Source organism: Loxodonta africana, chromosome 9 (genome assembly GCF_030014295.1).
Source record: "Loxodonta africana isolate mLoxAfr1 chromosome 9, mLoxAfr1.hap2, whole genome shotgun sequence".
Lineage (NCBI taxonomy): Eukaryota > Metazoa > Chordata > Mammalia > Proboscidea > Elephantidae > Loxodonta > Loxodonta africana.
The window spans coordinates 54,198,481-54,225,067 of record NC_087350.1 but is presented as its reverse complement, the minus strand read 5'-3'; the positions used below and the strand labels follow the sequence as shown (position 1 = coordinate 54,225,067).

The 26,587-nt window shown below is 40.9% G+C and overlaps 1 protein-coding gene across 6 annotated transcripts in view; it reads left to right on the top strand.

The window, feature by feature from the left end:
* The window catches only part of MRRF (mitochondrial ribosome recycling factor), a 76,149-nt gene that overhangs the window by 18,824 nt on the left and 30,738 nt on the right, over positions 1–26,587 (top strand). For 5 of the 6 annotated variants that reach the window (XR_775611.3, XM_023544965.2, XM_010587661.3 and 2 more), the window contains exons 3-5: positions 449–604; positions 5,847–5,965; positions 12,390–12,481. Coding sequence is in view for 5 of the 6 variants with exons in the window: in XM_023544965.2 (XP_023400733.1) it covers positions 449–604; positions 5,847–5,965; positions 12,390–12,481 (367 nt within the window). In the remaining variant the exon portion in view is untranslated. The remainder of the gene's footprint in view (positions 1–448; positions 605–5,846; positions 5,966–12,389; positions 12,482–26,587) is intronic. The other variant, XM_023544968.2, reaches the window with a different exon arrangement.

Below are 26,587 nucleotides of genomic sequence, written 5' to 3'. Positions count from 1 at the left end.
TTTTTCTGAAAATTGAGTGATTAATTCACTGTGGAGCGCTTGTTGTATAGGTAATACTCTTTGATGCATTTGACTCACGTATTTTGTATCTTTGTACCATCCTTGCAGTAGTTATTATAATCCCTGTTTTACAGGTAGGGAACTGATAGAAAGGTAGAGTAACTTGCCTAAGATCCTAAAGCTAGTATGCATCATAGGCAGGATTTAAACCTGGGGTGTCTGATTGCAAAGCCTGTACCTTCATTAATATCTGAGAAAGTATTTCTCATAGTTCTTGGCACCTAGTAAACACTCAGTAAATGTACGTTCTTTTTTAGGGCAGTGATAATGTTTTATAATTTCTTACACTTGGCATTTTGCCCTGTACACAATAGGCACTCCATAACTAATTGCTTATTGTCTCTGTTTAAGCGGCTGTTCTTTTATTCACCGAATGTTGACTTTCTAGCCAAAGGGAAAGGACATTTGCAAACCAGAGTGAATATTAACACTACCTTAGTTGAAGATATAATCAACTTAGAAGAAGTGGATGAAGAAATGAAGTCTGTGATGGAAGCACTTGAAGATAATTTCAATAAGACTCTCAACATAAGGACCTCACCAGGTTAGTGACTGAACGAACGCTTCGGAGAGTGGTGTAGTGGAAAGAGCATGGTTTGGCAGAGTTGAGTTTTAGTCCCAGCTTTGCCACTTACTAACTAGTGACTATGGGTGGTTACTTTACTTTTCTGATCCTTAGTTTCCTTTAAAAATAGGGATACAGTACCTACCTCAAAGCTTTGGGGTGGGTATTAAATTAAATGAGATGACATATGTGAAGGGTTTCGTACAATGCCTAGCACATAATTAACACTGTATTTATTTATTCATTCAACAAATATTTGTCTGTTATGAACTAGGCATTGTGCTAATGCACAGTGGTGAACAAAAATAGGTATGGTCTTTGTTCTCATGGAACTATCCTTTCAAGAAATGGGAAATGTTATTATGACTGTACTATAAACACCTCTAGAAAGTTAGTCTCACAATAACTGGCTTCTTTGGTCTGATTTTTCCAATTTTTTCTATTTGACAGTTCTTATCCCTTACTGGGAACCAAATGGCTGCAAACCTGCCCAGCTGAGGCATTTCTATACCCCTGAGTTTGACCAGGAAGATTCCGTTTGGGTTAATAACTTCCTGAAAGTGGCTTTTCTAAGTGGGAAATGTCAGAACTGTCTAGGTGAACTGTTTGCAGATGTGATGGAGAAGTGAGTTGTCAGCTAATGGTGCAGGCAGGCAGGAAAAATCCAATTGCTGTTAAATTGGCCTTTTGGAAATTGTCATCATCCTAGAGTCAAGCCTAGGACCCCCTCTGAAGGTGTCTGGAATCTTGGGCTGCTCGCACTCACATCTTGGTTAGGATAGTTTATAAGGAAAGTAGAAAATATTTCATGAACTTGTTCTTAAGGAAACCAAATGAAGAGTACAGCTCCATATATAAACACTATCAGAAGCTTACTGAGTTCAGAGATGAGACCCATCGTGAAACCAGAAGACCATTCCCGTCATTTGTCAATCTTTGGACTGGGGCATTTCTGCCTTTGCTGACAGTAGAGCGTGCCATTCAATCTCTCCCAACTGCTTATTTTAAACTTGCTTATTATTTTAGGTATGAAACTGATAAAGTGCTCTGTCTCCCCTGTGCTTTCTGGCCTGTTAACATTCTGCAGCCGAAACCAGAGAGCAGTTTGAGAGTTGCTGAGGGAGAAATGTGATACTTAAAATTAGCCAGCAAGCTCCACTATTGTTGAACTTAAAAAGATGATGGGCCTGGAAAGAGGTTGGGAGTGTAATTTGTTAAATGTTAACCTCTGAGAAAATGAGGGGCAGGAATGAGGCTGAGGGAGATTCTCGCTGGGGACAGATTGAGGGTAAAGGATTTGATGCATTATGTCAATATGGATTTAGGGAATAGGAACCACCACAATTGCATACTGAAAAGCCCATGTTGGGACTTCTGTGGCTGAATTAAGATCCTTTTCAAAAGGCCTCCCATTGGTATTTCCTCTTTGCTTCTTTCTTTCCAGGGTTATGTTTGTGTAACATTTTATGTAGAATTTAGGGTAAGGAAGAGACTGGGTAAAACAGGCTGAGTTTAGCCAGTCTTTTTTTTGCCAGATTCTTCTAAATCTTTCATTACCATCTGAACCAGCAGGCACTTTTCCTCTTACACCTCCATCTGTTCACCAGTGATTGTTATCTCCAAGACAGTTGATACTTTTAAACAGTTGTCTAAGGTATGGTTTACTCGTTTGTTCATTCTTGCTCTCTCTCTTATCCATCCATCCATCCATCCCTCCATACATTCACTCATTCATGAAAGCATTACTGAGTACTTACTTTGTGCTGATTAGCTTTTAATAGGTGCTATGGAAGGGTTGGAAACCCTGGTGGCGCAGGGGTTAAGTGCTACGGCTGCTAACTAAAGGGTCGACAGTTCGAATCTGCCAGGCGCTCCTTGGAAGCTCTATGGGGCAGTTCTGTTCTGTCCTATAGGGTCGCTATGAGTCAGAATCAACTCGACAGCACTGGGTTTATGGAAGAGTTGCAGTGGGTTGGAATCAGCTTGATGGCAAACGACAGCAAAAATGGATACAGAGAGAAAAGACATTATGCTCACCTTCTAGGAGCCTAGAGCCTAATGTGAGAAGACAGACAAATAAACCAACATGTATAAAACCATACAGCAAAGCAGACTGGTTAAGATCATGGCTTTGGAGTCAGTCAGACCTGGGTTTTAGTTCAACTCCATTATTAAGAGCTGTTGTGACCTTGGGCAAGTTATTCTCTATGCCTCAGGTTCCTCATCTGTAAAATAGTAGAAATATTGACAACTATCTCATCAAGTTATTGTAATAAGGACAACAAATTATAGAAAGCATTTAGTACAATGGCTGGCTAATAGGAAGTACTCAGTAAATATTGGCTGTTATTATCACTATTAAAGGGGTGTGTATGGAATGCTTAGGAGCACATAAAAAGGGTTCATAACCCAGCCTAGGTGGTCAGACAAGATTTCTAGGATTAGGTGCTACTATTCCACTGCTGTCACGTTGATTCCAACTCATAACAACCCTATAGGACAGAGTAGAACTGCCCCATAGAATTTCCAAGGCTGTAAATCTTTATGGAAGCAGGATGCCACATCTTTCTCCCACAGAGTATCTGGTGGGTTCAAACCAGCAACCTTTCAGTTAGCAGCCAAGTGTTTTAACCACTGCACCACCAGGGCTCCTTAGATGCTATTATAGTTGAGTGTTAAAGAATGAGTGGGAGGTATATGAGCAAAGGGAGCTCTGAGTAGGAGGAAAAATATATGCAAGGGTCCTAAGGCAAGAGAGAACAGAGTATATCACAGAGATTGTAAGTAGATTACTTTGGTTAAAACATAGGAGAATGTCAAGAAGTAATAATAATAAATATGTGTTGGGCACTTCTGTATGCCAAGACACAGTTATAAGTACTTTACATTTATTGTTGTTGTTGTTAGGTGCCATTGAGTCGATTCTAACTCATAGTGACCCTGTGCACAACAGAACGAAACACTGCCTGGTCCTGCGCCATCCTTAAAATCGTTGTTATGCTCAAGCTCATTGTTGCAACCACTGTGTCAGTCTATCTCATTGAGGGTCTTCCTCTTTTCCGCTGACCCTGTACTCTACCAAGCATGATGTCCTTCTCCAGGGACTGATCCCTCCTGACGATAGTACCTTACGTACACCATTTCATTTAATCCTCATAACAGCCCTCTGAGATAAGTGCGATTTTTATGCCTCATTTACAGATCAGGAAATGGAGGTCCGCAAAGGTGAAGGGATCTGCCCAGGGTTACACAATCAGGAAGTGGTGGAGTTAGTATTTGAACCCAGGTCATCTGTCTTCAGAATCATGGTGACTGTTACCATTATACCTCCTGATTTTTCCAGATTGAAGCTAGTGGTGTCAGCAGCCTTCTATCCTGCGATGAAATTGAATCTAGTCGAGTATGCCAAATCAGATCTTTGGGCCATTGTATAGTATTGCCATTATTCTAACAGGAATTTGCCAGGACAACTCTAATTTGTTTAAAAGGCCCATTTCCCCCGCTTTCTCTTTGTGTCACAGAATGAGCCATCCGTGAGTAGTTTCTACTGTGCATGGTAAGGCTCTTCTTTTACTTCTTGTTTGCATAGGAAATCAGGGAGTTTGAATAATGCTTCTTTTCCGTCTATAACTGTAGCTTTACTTGCTTTCCTTCTTGGGTTTCTGAAAATTTTGCCCAGGGTTTTTCAGAGTTCAAATTTCGATGAAAATGGTGAGACCTAGGGAAACAGCAAAGTGTTAATAGTGTTGTTTTGTTTGCTTATTTTTAAAGGTGCTTGTTTCTGAAGGTGATGTAAATTCCAAAATCAAGGTAGTGTAAGGGATGGCTGCCTCTCAGAATCATATGGTGAACTTAAAAAAAAAATTGCAACTTCCCGCAAAATCACAGATCCCCAAGCCCCTACAGAATCAAGATCTCTGAGGGTGGAGCCCAGGAATCTTTATCAGAAAGCTCCCTGGGGATTCTGATATACAGCCAAATTTGAGTTCCACTGGTACAAGGGAGAAGGAGCTCTGGTGGTACAGTGGTTAAAGTGTTCACAGCTAACCGGAAAGGTCGGCAGTTCAAACCCACTAGCAGCTCTACAGGAGAAAGATGTAGCAGTCTGCTTCTGTAAAGATTACAGCCTTGGAAACCCTATGGGGCAGTTCTGCAGTATCCTACATGGTCACTATGAGTTGGAATTGACTGAACGGCAGTGGGTTTTGGGTTTGGTGTAAGGAAAAGGGCCCTTGATTGGAACTGGAATTACATACAGTTGAGCTTGCGTCTTGGCACTTGATTGTTTTTCCTTTTGTTAGCTCTATAATTTTGGGCCAGTCATTTAACTTCGTTTAACCTCATTTTTCTCATCTGTAGAATGTGGTTAGTAATACAATGTTGCAGGGTGGATGTAAGAACTAAGGTAATAAGAGGTACCTTTATTTGTGCATACATTTTACTACTTCGTATACTTGTTTATATCTTTTAGCTACAGTCGTCACGTTAATCCTCTAAAGTAGTTATTTTTTGACTGATTTGGAAACCAAGGCCCAGAGAAGATAAGTAACTTGGCCAAGGTTTCTTAGTAGTAAATGAATGAGTTGCTAGAGGGGTGACCAACCTCCCAGTTTTAGCACTGAGAGTTTTGTGTCCCTGGAAACCTCTCAGGCCCAGGCACATCAGGACAGTTGGTCACCCTAGTTGCTGGTAAGGAATTCCAACCTACTTGAAGCCTTGGTGGTGCAGTGGTTAAGAGCTTGGCTGCTAACCATAAGGGTGACAGTTGGAATCTACCAGCCTCTCCTTGGAAACCTTATGGGGCAGCTCTTTTTTTTTCTTTTTGGTCTGTCGGCATTCAAAGCTCTTTTCATCACATGATATTGCTGCTGGCTATGAAAGCCTCTTAAATAGTCTTGGCATATTGATGAAAACAGAAACAAAAAACCCAAACCTGTTGCCAATGAGCTGATCCTGACTCATAGTGACCCTGTAGGACAGAGTAGAACTGCCCCATAGGGTTTCCAGGGAGCAGCTGATAGATTCAAACCGCTGGCCTTTTGGTTAGCAGCTGAAAGCTTAACCACTCTTCCACCAGGGCTCCAGGCATATTGATAAGGGATCCATGAATATTGAAGTGAATCTGTGTTAGAATGTATTTGAATCAGAATTAGATAAGGACTTAGATGTTGGGGTACTCAGACCCCTCTGAGTTCTAAGACCCTATAAATTTTTTTTTTAGGATCCCTTGATAATATTACTGTGGTAACTTCTGATGGGAAGCTTGCTTTAAACCAGATTGGCCAGATCTCCATGAGGTCACCCCAGCTGATTTTGGTGAACATGACCAGCTTCCCAGAGGTAAGGTGGCATGCTGATAGGGTCACTCTCCATGGACTCTTCTGGAATGGAAGTGGCTGGGTCAGGTCAGGAGATGTTTCTCCAATTTGAGAGAAAACAAGAGAGGAGGCATAGTAAAAGGGACTTAAGGATAAGGAAAAACCCTCTTCCTGTTTCTAAATTCTTGTTTTGTTAAACTCAGATGCTGTAGGAGCCAGGCAAGTAATTTGAATACTGAAACAGGCCCCATCTAAGAAAAACAAGAGTGGAAATGCAGTGATTGGCACTTGCAGTGATGGGGAGGGGGCTGTGGTAACTGGAAAGCCTGTGCCCTGTCTGAAGGAGGCAGCCTGGGCTCAGCTCCTGCTGATGGTTACTAGGCAGAAATGTAGCCCTAACAATCAGTCTTACTGGATATTGCAATTTTTATTTCCAGAAGAAACTAGTACCCTAAATTTTTATGTGAGATCCTTTTTAAATGTTAATAACTAATTCACTTGTCTTTTTTAAAGACTGTGAGGCAAATAAAACATATTAATGGGCCAGATGTGCCTCTGAGCCACAAGTTTGTGACCTCTGCGTTAGTATCTGGAGCAGTCCCTTCAGAAATTCATATTCCTTTCAAACTGGACTGACCATTGCAGGATATCACACAGAACACAATGCTGCCAAGGCTGGAAGGTGGGTTGCATTTGATTATTGCAACCTTGAGACTTTATGATTCTCAGTCTAGTTGAGGAAGGTGATTGGGCTTTTCCCTATTGGTCCAGTAGGAATTGGCCTGCATCAGGGGTTCTAGAGGACCTGGGATTTGATCCCGTTTCTACTACCAACTGGCTGTTTGGCCTTGGTCAAGTTGCTTCACTTTTTGGGCCTCTGTTTCCTCATCTCTTAACATGAGGTGACAGGAACTTGAATTTCTTCCCTGTTTTGATCGTCTATTTCAGTAATTCCATCCCAAAGACATAGACCAAAGTTGGACCTGCTGGATTTGACACACTTGGTTAGAGATATGAGAATGGGAAAGCCTTTGCTATGAACAATCTTTTTCAAATCAGAGGGCTCTTGTAGCTAATGCACCAGGCACTCCATTACCGCTTCTATTACACTCCATTCTCCATATTGCAGCTAAAGTGAGCTTTTAAAAATAATGTATTGGATCGTGCCATTGGATCATATTAAAAATATTAAGTATTAAAATGTTAATAACTAATTCACTTGTCTTTTTTAAAAACTGTGAGGCAAATAAAACATATTAATGGGCCAGTATTAAAAATAATGTATTGGATCGTGCCATTCCCATGCTTTCAATTTATCAATGGCATCAAATAATCTTTAAGAACAAGTCCAAAATCCTTACTGTGGACTTGAAGGCTTTGCATGGCCTGGCCCCTGCCTATTTTGCCAGTCTTTCCAGTTCTATTTTGTACCACCATCATCCTTGCACTCCACTCTAGCCATACTGGCCTTCTTTCAGTTCCTCAAATGCACGAAACCTTTTCCATCCTCAGCCTTTGCATATGATGTTCTCTTTGCTTGGAACACTCGTGCCTGCCTAATTGCTACTCATATTTCAACAATAGCTTAAATGTCACTTTCTCAGGGAACTCTTTCTTAATCTCCACAATCTAAATTATTCCTCCACACTAAGCTCTCATATAGCACGGCCCTTTTTCTTCACTGCAGTTACCACTATTAATGATTACACATTTATTTACATGTTTATTTTTCATCCCACTTCCACTAGGTTGTCATTTTGAAGTGTAAGAATCATATCTGATTTAATTCATTGTGTTCAGCAACTAATACAGTGCCTAGCACATGGAAGCACTCAGTAAATTTTCCTTGACTAGATGCTATGGGGCAGCTCTACTCTGTCCCGTAGGGCCGCTATGAGTCGAAATTGACTCAACGGCAGTGGGTTTTTTTTTTTTTAGATGAATACTTGTCATTAGGTTCAGGAAAGGGAGGCACTCATTCCTGGTGTTACGGAGGAGCAACGAAATGGATGAGAAGGAAACTATCAACTCTTTCCCTTTCTGCCCTCACCCCCCCAACATTGAGGCCTTTCCCCCTTGTTCCTCTAATCCCGTAGGCACCGTAGGCCAATTTAGGGAATAGCCTCCTAATTACACAGCTTGAAGGCCTCATCAGGCAGATTGCTTTTCAGGGCCAGCCACTTCTGTTGTTAAATAGCAAATGCCATACACAGAAGAAGCACCTGATTGGCCGTCAGAACATCTTACACGAGGCAGGAGGAGGTATTAACAGCTTAATTTTTCTTTGGAAGTTGGGATATATCTTCATTTTCTGCCAAAGCATCTTGTCATTTCTCCAAGTTGAAATTCTGTGAGTTTTGAAAGAAACTTTACAAGCGTCTTGGTAGAGAGGTTCATTTACAGGGACAGAGTGAGGAAGTATGAGGTACATTGTCCTTTGAATTTCTTTATCTCATCTGGTGTATATATTAAACAAATAGCTCTAACTAAACATTTCCTTCCTCCAGCTTAGAAGCTGTCTATAGAGTACCCAGGTTCATAGCTTCAAAATGCTGAGCTAATCCTCTCTGTGTTTATGTAATTCCTTTCTGTTTCACATGCAGTTGGCTTTCTTTCCAAACCTGAGCGTTTCTGTGTCATGCTGTAGTGACACAATGCAGATTTACATGCATAATCTTTTCAAATGCATTGAATACAGAAAACTGTGTTGCATTTGTTTAACATGTGTCCTGCTTGATAAATGATACACGCGGTTGCTGCCTTCCATAAACTTGCCTGCAGCTAGCGTTAATGATGGGAAAGAAAAGAAGGGGATAAAAACCACAGCAGGATTTGAACGAAACAAGGCAAATGAAAAAAAAAGAATTCTCTAAGCTTCATTATTGCTCTTACAGAGGAAAGGGAGCTAATGTGTATTGTGTCTGCTCTGTTGCCAAGCACTTTTTCATATTTTGTGTCATGTGAGCAACACAGCTACTCTCTAAAATTAAAAAAAAAAAAAAATTTTTTTTTGATTAGACATGGTTTATTCCATTTTATAGATGAGGAAACTGAGGTTCAGAGAAGTAAAATATCTCCTCAGGTTCACACTCTTGTAAGTCATAGAGCCAAGGTTTGCATATAGGTCTGTATGACATCAAAGCCTTTTACCATTCATTCAGTAATCCAACAAATATTTTTTGAGTCCCTGCGATTTATTAGGCTCTACTAGGGTCTTTTTTTACTAGGGTCGCTATGAGTCGGAATCGACTCAACGGCACTGGGCTGAGTTACTTGAGGTGCTGGGAAATCAGTGCTAATTAAGACAGACAAGGCCTTTGCTCTCATAGACCTTACATTCTAGGGACTCATTGGGAAATAAAGGAAATGGAAGGCCAGTAATTAAGACCCTAACAAAATTGACTTGATCCCAGACTTTTAAGAACTTGTTTACCTGTCCACAGTATTTTATCACCTTTTGTCCTTTAGCATAGATTAGCTTAAGAATAGCAATGACAGACATTGCTAATTGATCACTGCAGACTTTCCTGCCTGACCCCAGATGGAAACTGTGATCTTTCTGGCACAGTACTCTAAGCAGCCACAACCAGTTGATCAATATTGCCATTTGAGAGCAACCTATTTGTCCTGGGATACTGGTGAGCATTCTTTCAGTGAGGGGATCTTATTTTCTTTATATATAGATTTTTCTGTTGGGTAGTTCAGGTGGTAGGTCACTAACCACATGGGGGCAGGTTGGATTTCCCACAGGGCAAGCTGTGTCTTATAATTTAGTCTGTCTGGTTTCATGTTACTCTTTATGTTTATTTCCCTTTTGCCATCCCAGATCCCTAAATAAAGAGTTTAAATGTTCCAGCTGGGTATCAGTGCTCCAGTGCCTATAGGAGTAGGTTGTAAGTAAACACTTGGCCAGACTGTGAAAGAGAGGTGGTGGTGGTGGGATGTCACAGGAGTGAGTAATCAGTCATTCAGTGAGGAGCTTCAGGAGAGAAGGATTTGGAGACTTGAGACCAGGCTACCCTTCAACGTGGAGATTTCCTTTATTGTTAACCGTAGAGAGCTGTATTTCATTTTATTCAGGAAGATGGCAGTTCTCTTCCAGAGAAAAATTAATTTCGTTTCTTTATCCAGCTTTCTTATTTAACTTGGCCATTTCGACTTGACGGCACTGGGTTCTTTATACCCTTTATGGGAGCTCTGGTCGTGCAGTGGTTAAAGCACTTGGCTGCTACTGTAAGGTTGGTGATTCAAACTTACTAGCCACTCCACGGGAGAAAGATGTGGCAGACTGTTTCTGTAAAGGCTGATAGCTGTGGAAACCCTTTGAGGCAGCTCTGCTCTGTCCTTTAAGGTCGCTATGAGTTAGAATTGACTGGACAGCAGTAAATTTGCTTTTTTGGTATACCCTTCATACACTGGGGGAAACCCTGATGGCGTAGCGGTTAAGAGCTACGGCTGCTAACCAAGAGGTTGGCAGTTCACATCCGCCAGGCGCTTCTTGGAAACTCTATGGGGCAGTTCTCCTCTGTCCTATAGGGTCCCTGTGAGTCGGAATCGACTCGATGGCAGTGGGTTTGGTTTTTTTTTTTTATATATATACACTGGAAACCCTGGTGGCATAGTGGTTAAGTGCTACGGCTGCTAACCAAAGGGTCAGCAGTTCGAATCCACCAGGCACTCCTTGGAAACTCTATGGGGCAGTTCTATTCTCTGTCCTGTAGGGTTGCTATGAGTCAGAATCGACTCGATGGCACTGTTTTTTTTTTTTTTTTTAAATATACCAGACCTAATTCCAAATCATTTTTGGAAAAAATTAAGCTACGGGATTTGGAAGAAAATACAAAGTAGTGCCATTGGGCTCGGAGTTGGGGAGCCTAGAGTCTCCTCCTAACTCTGCCAGTAACTCAAAGTGTAATGAGTGGGGTCCTTACAGGACTTCTCTTGGGCTCTCAGGGATGTGACCTTATCCTATAGGTCTCCATATACATAATGAGGGGCTGTACTTGATTATGTTGAAGACTTTTTTACAGCTTTGACAGTCTGTGGTCAGTGGTACAGTTTTAAAAATTTACTATTTTAAGCAGTTGCCACACTGCTAGATCTGTGTATAGCCTTCCAAGAAGGTGATTCATCTACATTATAGAGTTCTGGTTTGTCTTTTTGACATATAGTAATACCTCATACAGATGCAGAATTCGAGTCATTTTAAAATGAAACGGAAATTTTTAGGCACCCCTAAAAAAAATCGGAAAAGTAAAGTAGGTATGCAGCAACCACGACTCATTTAAACCAGAAACTTTAGAAGAACTCAAGGCCAAGAACTGGTCCTGTGAATATGAAACTCTTTCTACGTGATGTAGATTGGCTCTGGTCAAAGCTAAAATTCTTTTGAAAGTGTCAGAGGCCTTGTTTTCATGAATTTCACGTAGTCTTGCCAATGAAAGTATCTCTGTTTTCTTGCTATCCTTCAGAATTGCATACCAGTTATAATGGTTATAATGTTGCTTGAGTGTAAAGTGAGTCACTTTGGGAAGTCACTGTACCAGCGTGTCACCTGGCACATTAGAGAGCAAGACTGTGTCAGAGAAACCCCTGGAAGATGTCAGGCATGGCGGCAGTGCATCAGCTGGATGATATTGACTCAACCTTTTTTGGGTGTTCTGTGCATTCTTACCTATAATAAATTTATATTATGTATTTGTAATAACTCCCCTCGATTTTTACTGTGTGCCAGGCGCAGAACAAGATGTATTGCTTATTTTACTCAGTCCACTCTGAGGTTGAGGTACAACAGGGTCGTCTTTTCTTACATTACGAAATGGAGGCTGAGAATGGTCAAGCTTTTTGCTCAGGGTCACATGGTTCACAGGGCTGGGATTTAAACTGAGATCTTTCTGACTCCAAATCCCATGCTTTTAACTACTATGCCATATTGCCTTTCCTGGTAGTAGAGACTTATTGTTTGTTCCAAAACATGAGTGAGTTTGGTGTGAGTGTAGATGTGAATGAGTTAAATTTATTTACTCATTCCAAATCAGCACTGGTATATTTTGAGTGTAAAATGTCAACTGGAATTTTTAACGTATAAAATCTTTCATCTGTCTTTACACCAATCTTTGCACAGAACAGCCCCCCCTCCCTTGAGGATTTATTGTGGTTTTGATCTGCATTGCCTCAAACCATTGAAATCTTTTCAAAGAAGCAGAGCTGTTTTCTTTTTATTTTTTCTTCTTTTTCCTCCCAGAGTACACTGGTACCAGGAGTGGACGTAGTTTGCTATTCAGCTTGATCAAAGAACTCTGCACCAATGTAACTTCCTGATCTTACTGGTAACAGAACTAAATGTTTCCATGTTCTGCCAAGATGGGTTGCCAGTTATCGACAGAGGGCTTGCATCTGGTAATAATTATTTACTAATTCTGTTTACCTTTTGATCTGGTTTTCAGTGTACAGCTGCAGCTATCAAGGCTATAAGAGAAAGTGGAATGAATCTGAACCCAGAAGTGGAAGGGACGCTAATTCGGGTGCCCATTCCCAAGTAAGTCTGGATGAAATTCATGTATTTCAATGAAATGGGGCAGTTGTCCTTGGAAGGAAACCAGCACTCCATGATACTGTTAGGCCAATAGCATACTTTACCTGTACTTTTCATCCTGGAAAACTTCAACCTCTTGAGATTTGCTTTGTTCAGAAGTATTTATTGGTTACCTACTATGTGCTAGGTGCTGGGGATGTAGTAGTAAACCTGACAAAGTCCTTGTCCTCATGTAGTTTACATTCTGGTTGAGAAGATAGGGCAAATAAAGCCATTCCAGATAATGAAATGCTGTGGAGAAAGAAAAGGCAATAGGATCTAATAGAGAATGACTTGGAGGGGGTGATGGTGGAAGGGGCGATTGTAGCCTAGGACTCTTTAAGGAGATAGCATTTGAGCTGAGAGCTAAATGATGAGGAAGAGCCAGCTCAGGGGAAGAGCTTTCCAGGCAGAGTGAATAAGAGGCGTAAATAAAGGCTCTGAGTCAGAGCGGACCTTGGCATGTTTGAAAATGAAAAAGGCCAGTGTCTCTGAAGTTGAGTGAGGGAGAGAGAGGTTTTATTCTATATAAAACATAGAAATTATATATGTGTGTGTGTTGTATATATACACACATATATGTAACATATACACCCACACATATATGTGGAGGTTGGACCAGTCAACAGAGGCTGATCATTCGGGCTTTACAGGGCGTGGTAAGGAGTTTGGATTTTGTGCGAAATGTAAATAGACGCCGTTGAAGGGAGTAAAGCAGGGGAAGTGGGGATCTCTCTGTCTACTGATTAACAAATGGAACGTAGGAAACAGGATGGGCGCAGAGAGAACAGTTGGGAGGCAACTGCAGTATTCCAGGTGAGACATAAATTTTTTTAGATTCCATAGCAGACAATCGGTTTCTTATTTTGTAGCCGCATAGTACTTTGCATATTGGAATGCTGCGGGATTTATTTACTGTTAATATAATTAATCTTTTTATGTATCCTCCTTCTTCTCTAAATTGGAAGCTCTTTGAGGATAGGGGACCATTTCTTACTTATCTTTAAGTCTCTGTTCCTACAGTGTCTCACTCACATATACAAGTCCCAAGTAAGTGTTGAATTAATGCATTCAGTCATTTGACAATTCAGCACTCACTACTTGTTAGGCACTCTCCTAATTGTTGGAATATACTAGTAAACAAAACCGATGACAAAAAACTCCTGTCCTTTTGGGGCTTACATTCTAGTTGAGGAGGCACGGTAAACAGAAAAGGAAATAAACACATAATGTAATGTCATGTGATGATAAGAAGTAGGAAGAAAAATAAGCAGGATAAGAGGATGGAGAGTGTTGGGGTGTGTCACTGTAGATAGGGAGGTTCAGGAAGGAAATGACATTTGAACAGAGACCTAAGTGAGAAGAACGAACGAAGCCTTCAAATAGCTAAAAGGGAAATGGAGTATAACAGTACTTGAGTGTCTCTTTGTGCCACACATCATCCTGTATTCCTTTACATAAATTGCCTCATTTGTCACACAATTCCTGTGAAGTAGGTGTTTTTCAGGTACGGAAATTAGGTTCAGAGATGTAAAGTAATATCCCTGAGGTCACATGGCTTATGCTGAAGCTGGAACCTGAAGCCAAATTTAGATTTTTTTTTAAAGCCCCATGATGTACCCGTGCTAGCAACAAAAATTAATCCTAACACTAAGAGTCCAGGGACTTGCCCCACTGAACTTTTTCCTGCTTTATGGCCAGAAAATAGCTGTCCTGTCCCATTGTGTTCTCAGTACTTTGTAAGGCTTTGAAATCACGTGAATTGGGAGCAATATAACTTAGTGTTTAAGAATCAGATAGACCTGGGTTCAAGTCTAGTACCTGTTTGGTTAGTTCATTGATTTGTTCAGCCGATTTTCTGATGCTGTATCATGTGCCACACTCTGTGCTGGGTGCTGGGGGTGTACAGCTGTGGTCCTTGCCTTCATGGAGCATGTAGGCTGTGTGCCAGGCCCCTTGTTTATATTACCTCCAGCTCTACCATCATCATGGAACTCACTATTACCCATAGTTTACAGATGAAAAACTGAAGTTCAGAGGAGTTAAGGGACTTGATCACATGGTGAGTAAGTGGCGGAGTCAGGAATTGAATTCTGGATTTTTCTATTACCAAAATACAGGCTTTTTCTACTGTACTATATTACCTCCTCTCTGTATTGATGGCTGGGAGAAAGATGTGGCAGTCTGGTTCTGAAAGATTTACAGCCTTGGAAACTGTGAATCAGCTCTGCTCTGTCCTGTGAGGTCGCTATGAGTCAGAATCGATCCTACAGCAATGGGGTAGTGATGGCTCAGTGGAAAGTGCTAAATATTCTTATGGATATTCGAAGCAAGATTTGAAAGTGCAATGTGTAGTAGTTGTTGTTGTTAGTGGCCGTCAAGTCAGTTCCAACTCATGACATTCCCACATCTGCAGAGTAGAACTGCTCCATAGAGTTTTCAAGGCTGTGACCTTTCAGAAGTAGATTGCCTGGATTTACTACCAAGGCGCTTCTGGGTGGGTTGGACTACTAACCAAAAGGTTGGTTAGTCCAACCTTTTGGTTAGTAGTCCAACCCTTAACCATTGTGCCACCCTGCGACTCCTTTATAGTAGTTGTTGTTGTTAGGTGCTGTCAAGTCAATTCCGATTCCCAGCGACCCTGTAGGACAGAGTAGAACTGCCCCATAGGGTTTCCAAGCAGCAGCTGGTGGATTTGAACTGCCGACCTTTTGGTTAGCAGCTGAGCTCTTAACCACTGGACCACCAGGGCTCCTGCATAGTAGTTAGCAAGTTCATTTTCTAGTTCTTGCTTTCCTACTAACTCTGTGAAACCTTGGACAAGGCACTTAGCCTCTCTGAACCTTGGTTACCTCATATACCAGATGAAGGGGTTGTTCTCAGTGCCGGTCAGATCCCTTTTGGAGTTCCAAAATTCTGTGGTGCTATGGATTTTTGCAGCTAAGGGCTCATTGCTGACTTGGATTCTTCTTAGAGCAGCCCAATTGTGTATCATATTTTTCTTTCGAACATCTAATTGACATACGGGCACTTCTGCAGACCCACAGGAGTTAATAGTCACCCTTAGTGCATTGTATGTAGGTGCAGTTTGAAGGATCAGTGAGTTTAACTTGAATTTCCAAGGACATGGGGATCTGTTACATTATATTTTACATTATTTTGTGTTGGTTAATGGGCGTAATCCAAGAGAAAGTTGACAGACCAAAACCGTCTGCTCCTGCAGAGCTCATTTTTTATGTACTTTCTTCCATTTGACAAGGTGGTGGGGTCATGAGGCCCCTTACTGAATTATACGTTTGGTAGTTTTCCAGATAAAAAATGGATGATCTGTTCTTTATTATGGAGCCTGTGTCATGTGAGAGGATAAAGGTTGATTTAGAAGTGAGGGGACTGAGGTTCTTGTTTGGTTTTGGCAGTGATTTCCACATGACTCTGGGCACATCACCCTACAGCTTGCTGCCTTTTAGTTCCTCATTTGTAAAATGGGTGAAATGATACATAATAATATGCAGAAATTTGGTGGGATTTGTAGAGAAGAAAGATTAAATAGTATGATTTTCTTAGAGAAATGAAGCTGTATAATATACTAGTATTATTTCAATAAACTTTAAATTCTCTCTCTGTATAATCTTACTCTAGGAGAAAAGGAAGGTGTGTGAGGAAGAGAACTAATATATTGAGCACCTACTATGTCTCAGGAACTGTTACGTGCTTGACAGGTACAGGGGAAGTGAACAGTATAGTGGTTAATACGTTTCTTAGTATTTTGTAAGTATTTTAAAAGCTCATCTGCTTTTTAGCTGGGTGACAATGGCAACTGTCTCTGCCTCCAAATCTCAGAGAGCTTATGTGTAAAATGCTATTTACAGGACTTCCCTTATATGGTTATAGGAAGATTTCAGTGGGATAATCTGCACAAAACGTTTGATGCTTAGTAACAACCCAGTTAATGCTAACAAATGTTGCTATTTCCTTCATTCCTTTTCACAAACAGATAGGAGCATCATGATTGAGGAAACAGATTCAGAGAAGTGAGGCATTGGCTCCAGGTCACACAGCTGGTAACTGGCAAAGCTGCAAGAAGGAAAATAACATACCTAGGCTTGTGTTAGGAGTTGCTTTTTTTTTGAGGTGGGGGAGGTGGGCATAAATTCCTAGGATTAGTTTCTAATTATAAAATTGTAAGCTTTGTTCTAGGAAAATTTGCGTTTCCTGATTGATCATGATTCTTCCTTAGCCTAATGATGGTGTATGAGTTCGCTTTTTTGTCGTTAACTCTGGATGCCCAGTTGTGTTTTACTTTCAGTTGGAGCAGCTCTCAGGTAGTACCTCATCCTCGTAACACTCTTCTGATTCCTACACTCTTAATTTAAATGAGCCTACTAAGCATGTGACTCTTACTGTTTAATCTGCCTCTGATCCTTTTGGGAAGGACCCCAAAACCAAACCCGTTGCCTTTGAGTCCATTCCATCCCATAAGAACCTTATAGGACAGAGTAGAACTGCCCCATAGGGTTTCCAAGGCGTGGCTGGTGGATTCCAACTGCCGACCTTCTGGTTGGCAGCCTTGGCTCTTAGCACCTGCGCCGCCAGGGCTTCCTTTGGGAAGTGAACTAAAAAATTGGGAAGTAGAGGGGGTTAAATCGTAAATCATTAACAGGTCAGGCTTGGAGCTTGAGTGGCTCTTATCACTAAGTCTTCTTTTCAAGGCCTGTGAGAACCCAGCTCTGTGTGGCTGTGTACAAAGTCTTTGTCAGAGCTCCTCTTCAGGTAAGATACCATTGAGCCTCTGAGGCCCTGGGTTCGATTCTTCCCCACTGACAACGTATATAGCTCATATTTTCTTCTCTCGCCAGTGCCCTTTTATTTAGATTTAAATCAGTCAGTCAACTGGATGAATTCTCTGAATATTCCCATTAATAAAGATTCATTGAAATAGTTCCTTCTGTTTTTCCTTTCTGTTTATGTAATCAAATTTTTGGTACCATTTATAAATCACCTATACTATGCTGGTGTCCTGGTGGCACAATGGTTAAGAGCTTGGCTGCTAACCAAAAAGTTGGCAGTTCAAATCTACTAGCCTGTCCTATAGGGTCACTATGAGTTGGGATCAACTCGACAGCAACAGGTTTGGTTTTTTGGTTTATACTATACCAGGCACTATGCTGAATGCTTTACAGTTTCTCCCTAAATTTGGACAACAACGCTATGAGTTGAGACTATTATGTCCATTTGACTGATGGGTGACCTTAACAAAGGTTAATGCCTAATGTCACATAGCTAGTAAGTGGCAGAAGCATAATTAGAACTTGGATCTTTGTTACTTCCTTTCTTCCTGTTCTCATCTCTCAATCTAGAATATTAGTCTTTTCAAGAGGACCTGAAAAGTTTTGAGCAGTTGATTTTGAACAAACTAGATTTCTACCTCCAGCGTATTCATGTCTTCACTGTGCCCCCAAACAAACAAATACTCCCTTACTCATTGCTTTAACAAATATTAGTGGGAAAACCACACTAAGTAAAATGGGACTTCTTTGGTTTGCAAGCAGTATGTTCATGTCTGGCTTTAAATAAACACTGCAGGGAAATCATGATTTCACCCAGGGAACAAAAGTGTAGATGACTGACTCCCCACCAGGGTGGTATCCTTCCATGATTGTCCTCTACTCTTTCATTAGTTTTCGTCACTATCTGCCTTGGTTTTATTTTAATTAAATAGAATTAAGTAAAAAATAAAAATCCCTTCCATCCTCTCCACAGGTAACCACTTTTGACACCTTGACTTCCTAGATTTTTTACTGGATAAAATCAAGTACGTGTCTCTGTCTCGGAAACCCTGGTGGTGTAGTGGTTAAGTGCTATGGCTGCTAACCAAAGGGTCAGCAGTTCCAAACCACCAGGAGCTTCTTAGAAACTCTATGGGGCAGTTCTGCTCTGTCCTGTAGGGTCACTATGAGTTGGAATCGACTCAATGGCACTGGGTTTGGTTTTTTTTGGTCTCTGTCTCCACCATTTTTCTTGTAAGGGTAAGGGATAATGCTATACATACTGATCTGCACCCCCCCCCCTTTTTTTTTTTAACCTTAACATGCCATTGCACTCTCTGGTGAGAATTTGTGCCCACTCTTTTTTTTTGTTTGTTTGCATTTAAAGATGGTTTTAACTAGTTTACGATTGTTAAACATCTTGATTGTTTAAAATTTTTCACCTCAACTAACAGGGTTAAAATGATCTCTCTAGACCTTGCTTCCTGTTCTTCTGGTGGGGGTGGGCAGCGGTGGAGGGGAACTGTAACTGGGAAAGAAGTGACTGTGGAGCGTGGGAGGTCTTGGTGGAGCTATTGTTGCTTGATTGTCTGAGTGCGTATTTGTAACAGCACTGCTATTGCTAAGCTTCTTAGAGACATGGACATTCCAGGGCCAGACAGACATCTATACCATGCACAAGTGGTTCTCGGAGCCAAACTTGACATTGCTCTTTTAGGAGACCCACTGGTATTGAATGCCTCCTAATATTAGGCAACGTAACTGTTTAATGCAAACTCTGTTCTAGGCCTCATGCTATATTAGTTAATTCATATCATCCTATTACTCTCTATTTACACGTGAGCAAAGTGAGCTTAAAACTCATTGCTGTTGAGTTGATTGTGACTCACAGTGACCCTGTAGGACAGGGTAGAACTGCCCCATAGGGTTTCTAAGGCTGTAATCTTTACAGAAGCAGACCACCATGTCTTTCTTCCAGGAAGCAGCTGGTAGGTTTGAACCAACGAAGTTTTGGTGGTAGCCAAGCACTTAACCACTGTGCCACCAAGGCTCCTATAATTAGCCTAAGACAGGTGAAATAACTTGCCCAAGTTGATTCAACTAATAGAGTTGAACAGGATCCAAACTCTAGTCTGCTTGACTTCAAAGTCTATATTCTTGTATCTGTGGACTTCTGAGAGGCTGGTTTTTGTTTCCTTATTTGTTTTTGTAGCAAGGGGGGTGCATTTGTTATTTTTAAACTTGATTTATAATAGCCAAATTGCATGGAATATATTTTCTGAAATTCAAATTGCAAGACTGTGAATTTGTATGCCTCTTTTGGTGTGGGAGGCTGTCTGAATAATATAGTTTTTTTGTTTTTAATCAGCTTTGTTGAGATTTAACTTACATACCAAAAAAATGAACTCATTTCAGATGCACAGGTTGATGAGTTTTGACAAATATGTGTCCGTGTAATCATGACACCAGTCAACATATAGAACAATTTAGTCACCCTAAAAAGTTTCCCTATCCTCCTTTGCCAGACGGTCCCCAGTTCCCTTCCCTTGCTCTCAGACAACCATGTATTCTTTCATCAGAATATAATTTTCATACTGAAATGTAAAAATTCTAGGGCATTCAGAAATTTATTTAACAGGTATTTACTGAATACCTAATACGTGCCAGGCATAGTTCTAGATGCTGAAGATACAGCAGTGAACACACCAGGCAAAGCTCCCGCCTTATTGAACTTCTATAGGGGAGACAGACAATAACACAAATACATAGACGATGTGTCAGATGGTCGTATTTTTCTCTCTGAAGCGAAGGCAAGGGTGAAAGCAGGGAACCAGTTAGGAGCTATGGCAGTAAGCCAAGAAGAGATGATGGTGGCTTAGGACTAGGGTGGCAATGGTAGAGTTGGTGAGTAGTAGTTGGATTCTGGATTAGTTTTAAAGGAAAAGCTGCCAGAATTTGGTGATGGACTGGTTGTGGATTTAGAAAGAGAGAACTCGAGTGACTCCAAGGATTTTGACTCAGAGAACTAGAAGGATGGAGCTGTCATTTACTGAGATAGGGCAGACTGTGGAGAAGCATGTTGGATGTGGGGGAAGGTCAGGATTTGTACATATTTATTTTGAGATGCTATAAGACATCCGAATGGATATATGCTTTTGGAGTTCAGAGGGTAGGTGTGGACTAGAGAGATAAATTTGGGAATCTTGAGCATGTGAGGAGGCTGTGAAATTAGATGAGAGTACTTTACAGAGTAAATGTAGATAGTGAAGAGAGAGGTTTGGGAGAGTGAGCCCTGGACACATCAAGGTTTAGGGGTTAGGGAGATGAGGAGAAACATGTGGCCAGTGATGTAGGAGAACTAGGAGAGTGTGGGGTCCTGGGAGCCAAGTGAAGAAAGTGTTCCAAAGATGAGGGAGTGAACAGCTGTGCCGAATGCTGCTGATGGTTCAGGGAAGCTAAGGTCTGAAAATCGATCATTGCATTTAGCAAGTTGATGTATTTAGCAGTGACTAAATCTCTGGTATAAAGGAAAGCAAAAGGGCTTTGTTTGGGGTTAGATAGACCTAGGTTCAAATCTCTGTTCTGTTGCTCTCCAGCTTTGTTGGCTTAGGGCCTCTGAGAAGCAGACTCCTAGGAGTAGACAGGGAGAGCTGTTAGACCACGATGCAGGTCTAAAACCAGTGAGAAAAGGATGCAGCTCTGAGAAACTTCTCCGCCAGGCTTATGGGGCATTCCTGAGCAAAGGCTGCCTGTTAGAGGAGTTGAACATAAGGCATAAACAGCTTGGCTCTAGTATCTCTGCCATGTTCGGTCGTGGGCTGGGAATCTGGCCTCCCTGTGAATGCCGTGGTGGATCCAAATGTGTAGCAGCTGGAAGCTGTCAGGCAGCTATGCTCCTCACAGCAGGCTCTCTTGGAGGGAGGTCTGCGCGGTGTACCTCCATGGCCACTGCAGTGACCTCGGGCAAGGTTGCTTAGTTTTTTTGGTGCTTTGGCTTCTTCATCTGTAAAATTGGAATAATTTTTATGGTCCTATGAAGATTAATGGGATATTATATGTGAGGCTTCTAGTGTGAGGCCTGGCATGTTATAGGTACTTAAGTTTTAATTCCTTTATCTTACAGTTTTTGACATTATCTAATTTTCCTGGTTAAGGAGTTCTTAGATATATCCTTTTTCTGGTTATTTGGGAGTAAACCCAATGATATTTCTGTTTGCTGATTTTTCTTTTAGTCCTAATATCCTCCCTTTCTTCCTCGTTAGCCTCCTGGCCCACCCGAGATCTCTTTTTTTTTTTCCAATCTTTTCCTCCTTTTTAGGGGTGGGAGGAGTTGAACCATTATGTTGTAATTATCTTAGAATTTAAGTTGCCCAGGAACACTGTAGTTTTGATTGTTTATGAGCACCTGGTTGGTTCTTTGAATATGAATTATGGTGAACAAGACCTCCTGGAAGCCATGTCCCAAACAAAATCTGATGACTAGTCGCTCCTGTGGTGTGAGATTCACTTTTTGTTTCTGGTAAGGGTGAGGGAACTTGGCTCTTCTCTTTGGCACTCTAAGACCACTGGACTGCTCCCCAAGACCTCACAATAGTGACAATGCATCTTCCCCCAGCATTGTCAGGATGATAGACCTTATGCCTAGACTAGGCTCCTTCCCTCAGACTTTATTTATTCTGAGGCTACAGCAATGAATAGAAGTCTGTTTAAAATCTGACCAGGAATTTCCTAACCCAAAAAACCAAACCCATTGCTGTCAAATGGATTCTGACTCATGTGTTACAGAGCAGAAACGCCCCATAGGGTTTTCTTGGCAGTAATCTTTACAGAAGAGGGTCACCAAGTCTCTTCTTCTGCAGTGCCACTGGGTAGGTTTGAACCGCCAACCTTGAGGTTAGTAGTCAAGCACAAACCATTTATGCCACCCAGGGACCTTCAGGGTTTCCCTAGATAACAATAAAAAGCCCTGAGTTATAATATCCCCAGCCTAACTTCTGTCTTCCTCAAATGTTCCCCCCCCCAACATATGCTGATTTGCAGTTTCTCATGGATGATGACCAGGCTTTTCCAGGGAGAGCAGATGGGGTAAGGCAGGGTAGGATGGTCCCCAGGCTGGGTTAAATGGGGACAGGTAGCTGTGCTGTAGCCAGGGAGAGCCAGAATTATTAGCTCAAGGAGCCAGGGTTATAGTCAGAAGAACTCTAAAAAGAAAACCAATAAAAAGAGTTGACCTTAGGCTAGTTGCTTCAACTCTCTGAGCCTCAGTTTCCTCATTTGCATAATGAGGTAATAGCAGTATTTGTCAAGATTTATTGAGGGAAACTCCTGTGAAGGGTATAGGGGAGAAGGAGCAGGGGGAGTCTTTAGACTGTGATGCAGGCCTGACACCTGTGAAGAAAGAAATACGGTAAATGAGGGTTAATGTTATTTTTTGAAAATTGTTATTATCAAGTTAGCTGTTGTTATTTAAACATTCCCATGACGTTTTCTTCATGGTGATTGTTAACTGTTATGGAGTGTCTTAGTTATCTAGTGCTGCTATAACAGATATAACACAAGTGGGTGGTTTTAACAGAGAAATTAATTTTCTCACAGTTTAGGAGGCAAGAAGTCCAAGTTCAGGGTGCTAGCTCTAGTGGAAGGCTTTCTCTGTTGGCTCTGGAGGAAGGTCCTTGTCTCTTGAGCTTCTCCTCCTGGGCGATGTTCACGTGGGTTGGCATCTCTCTTTCCCCATCTCTGCTGTATTTGCTTGCTTGTTTAATATATCTTTTATATCTCAGAAGAGATTGGTTTAAGACACATCCTACACTTCATTAACACGACAAAGACAACCCATTCACAAATGGGATTGCAGGTATCCCCCTGCTTTTTGAAAGTTCGCTTTACACCACTTCTCTTTTACAAAAGACCTGCATTAGTACCAGTTTTCACTAACAGAAGGAAATCCGAAGAGGATGTTCACTGTTTCAAGAAAAGTAGAAATAGTGTTCAGTGTTTGTTTTGCAGCAAGCTGTTAGTGAGAGTGTTGTCACCAAGCTCCTTCCCCAGGAACTGCACTCAGCATCAAGCCAGCATAGCTTTAAACTGTGTCTGTAAGCATTTGTGCTTTATCTTGATTTGTTTTGTGTGTGTGTTGGCAAGATGTCTCCTAAGGTTTCAGAAAACTACACTGTACTTATATTATTTCTACTTTATATATGCTGTGTATTTGTTATATCATTCCTGCTTTTACTATATGTTAGTGTTATTTTAGGTTTTATATGTTATTTGGTATGATTTGGCAGGTTATTTTTTGGGTCTGTGAGTGCTCAAAAATTTTTCCCATAAAATTAATGGTAATTGCTTCTTTGCTTTACACCATTTTGGCTTACAAAAGGTTTCATAGGAATGCTGTACTTTCGGATAGCTGGGTAAACGTGTATAACCACAGGCATACCCGTTGCCGTCGAGTTGATTCTGACTCATAGCAACCCTGTAGGCATAGAGGTTAGGATTACAACATGTATTTTGGGGAGACATAATCCAGTCCATAACATGGGGAGGGGAGCAGTATCTCATTCCCATTCCACAGATGAGGAAATGGAAATATGCTCTTGTCATTAAGCAACATACATATGATGGAGCAGGCTTTGAAGTAAACATCAGAAGACATCTTTTTTGGTCTTGCCTCTGCCTCTTATTCATTATATAATACTTTGGAGAAGCCTCAATTCTGCAGCTTTAAGATGGGAAAAGTGATGGTGTATACCTTATTAGGGTATTGTGAGGATTCAGTAAGTCAATTACTTAGCATCAAGAGTTCTTACAATGAGCTCTCTCTTTTTTTTTAAAAAAAAAAACTTTTTAGGTATAATTCGTATAATATAAAATTCCCTGTTTTAAAGTGTGTAAGACAGTGGTTTTAGTATGTTAACAGTGTTGCGTAACCACTATCTACACCCAGAATATCATTTTCATCACTTAAAAAAGAAACTCTGTAGTAGTTGCTAAAAACTTCGTTCTCCATTTAAAAAGGAGAGAAAGAAAGAAACCCTGTACCCTGGTAATCACTGAAAACTTTGTTCTCCATTTAAAAAGGAAAGAAAGAAACCCTGTACTTATTAGGAGTCACTCTCAATTTCCCTCTCCTCTCAGACCCTGGCAATTAATCTGCTTTCTGTCTCTATGAATTTGCCTCTTCTGGACATTTTATGTAAATGGAATCATATGGTATGTGGCCTTTTGTGTCTGGCTTCTTTCACTTAGCATAGTATTTCCAAGAATTATCCATGTTGTAGCATGTATCAGTATTACCAAATAATATTCCATTGTATGGATATACCACATTTTGTTTTTCCATTCATTGTTGTTCATTGCTGATGGACATTTGAGTCGTTTCTACTTTTTGGCTTTATGAATAATGCTGCTGTGAACATTCATGTACAAGTTTGTGTGTGAGTATATGTTTTCGGTTCTCTAGGGTATGTACTTAGGAGCAGAATTGCCGGTTCATGTGGTAACTTTGTGTTTAACTTTTTGAGGAACTGCCGATTTATTTTCCATAGTGACTGTACCATTTTATATTCTTAACAGCAGCGTATGAGGGTTCTAATTTTTTTACCTCCTGGCCAACACTTATTTTCTTTCTCATTTCCTTCCCCTCCTCTCCCCTCACCTTGTTTGTTTCTCTCTCTCACTCTTTATTTTTTAAATTATAACGCATCTAGTGGTTACAAAATAGAAGCTCATTGTGGTTTTGTCTTACACTTCTTTAATGACTAGTTGAGCATCTTTTAAAGTGCTTATTGGCTTTTGTATTTCCTCTTTGGAGAACTGTCTATTCAGACCCTTTGTTAATTTTTAAATTGAGTTGTCTTTTTATTGTCGAGGCGTAAGAATTTATATATTCTGGATATTAGGTCCTTATCAGATACATGATTTTCATCCCTTATATTTAATTGCAAAAATAATACACATACAAAAATTCAAATCCTACATAAATAAAAAGTTCCTTTACTGTTTCCCCAAGTGTTCTTTCTAGAAATACCATTGTTAAGTTCAGTGTATATCCTTCCAAATTAAAAAAAAAAAAAAATGCGTATAAACTAAAAAACCAGTTGCCATCAAGTTGATTCATTTCAGAAGCAAATCACCAGGACTTTCTTCCAAGGAGCCTCTGGATGGGTTTGAACCACCAATCTTTTGGTTAGTAGTCAAGTGCTTAACTGCTTAAACCACTCAGAGACTCCAAAAATGCGTATATAAACCTGTATATACATATTTAGCTTACATAAATGGGATTGAATGTCTGTAGTACCACAACTTGCTTTTTTTGTTTTGCTTAACAATAGCCTGTGTACATCCTTTCATGGTGATTTCATTGTTTTTGTTTGTTTTGCTGCATAGTAATACCCTTTAGAGATGGGTATAATACACATGAGGAAATTGGGAATCAGAAAGTTTAAGTAACTTGCCCAAGGTCACAGATTAGTAAGCAGAGGAGCCATTATTCCAACTTGACTCTGCCAGCTTCCAAAGCCCTTGTTCTTGTCACATTATCACATTGCTCCTTGGGCTACTGACCAGGAACCTATCTCCACTTAGTTCTGTGGCCTCCTTGTGATAGCTGCTGTATCAGGCTCTTGTTACAGGTTTAGTGTGTACAATTTGCACGTTCTAGGAAATACTGCTAATACCTTTTTCTTATACGACCCACACACATAAAGACCTCTAGCAATCTTGAAAGGGGAAAAAAAGAGAAGAATGCTTAATGACCTCATTTGGGCTGGGGCAGCCACAAACGGCATTTGAACAACTGCAGCTGGTTTTCCGTCCCTTTTATTCCCACCGCCTGCCATCATCCTGCTTTCACAGGGCCATTCATTCTGCCAGGTGATTTCCAATGCACCATTTCTTTCCATCTTCCAGGCCCAGGTGAACCTCCATGCAGTTTTGGGATACCTACCTTCTGTTCAGTGTTGCTTCCCACCTGGTCTGCGGCTTGTTGGGAGCCTTCTTGCTATTACAGCTCCTGAGCAGCTCCCAAATGTGTGGAATGCGGACTTTCTTCCAGCACAGATGCTCTGATTGAAACACACAGGGAAATGCAATCAGGAATCAAGTGTGGAGCATGAGCTAGTTGAGGAGAAAGTTGCCATCAACACTTATGCAAAAACTGCACACAAAGGGACAAATTCCTCTTCTACCTGCCCCTCTTCTCTTTATGTCATGGAGCTATTTTTGGTGCCTAGCAATTGGCTACTGTAGATCAGATCACTCTTCCACTATGCTGGGCTGTATCTCAGGATGGTGTGCCTGCTCTAGC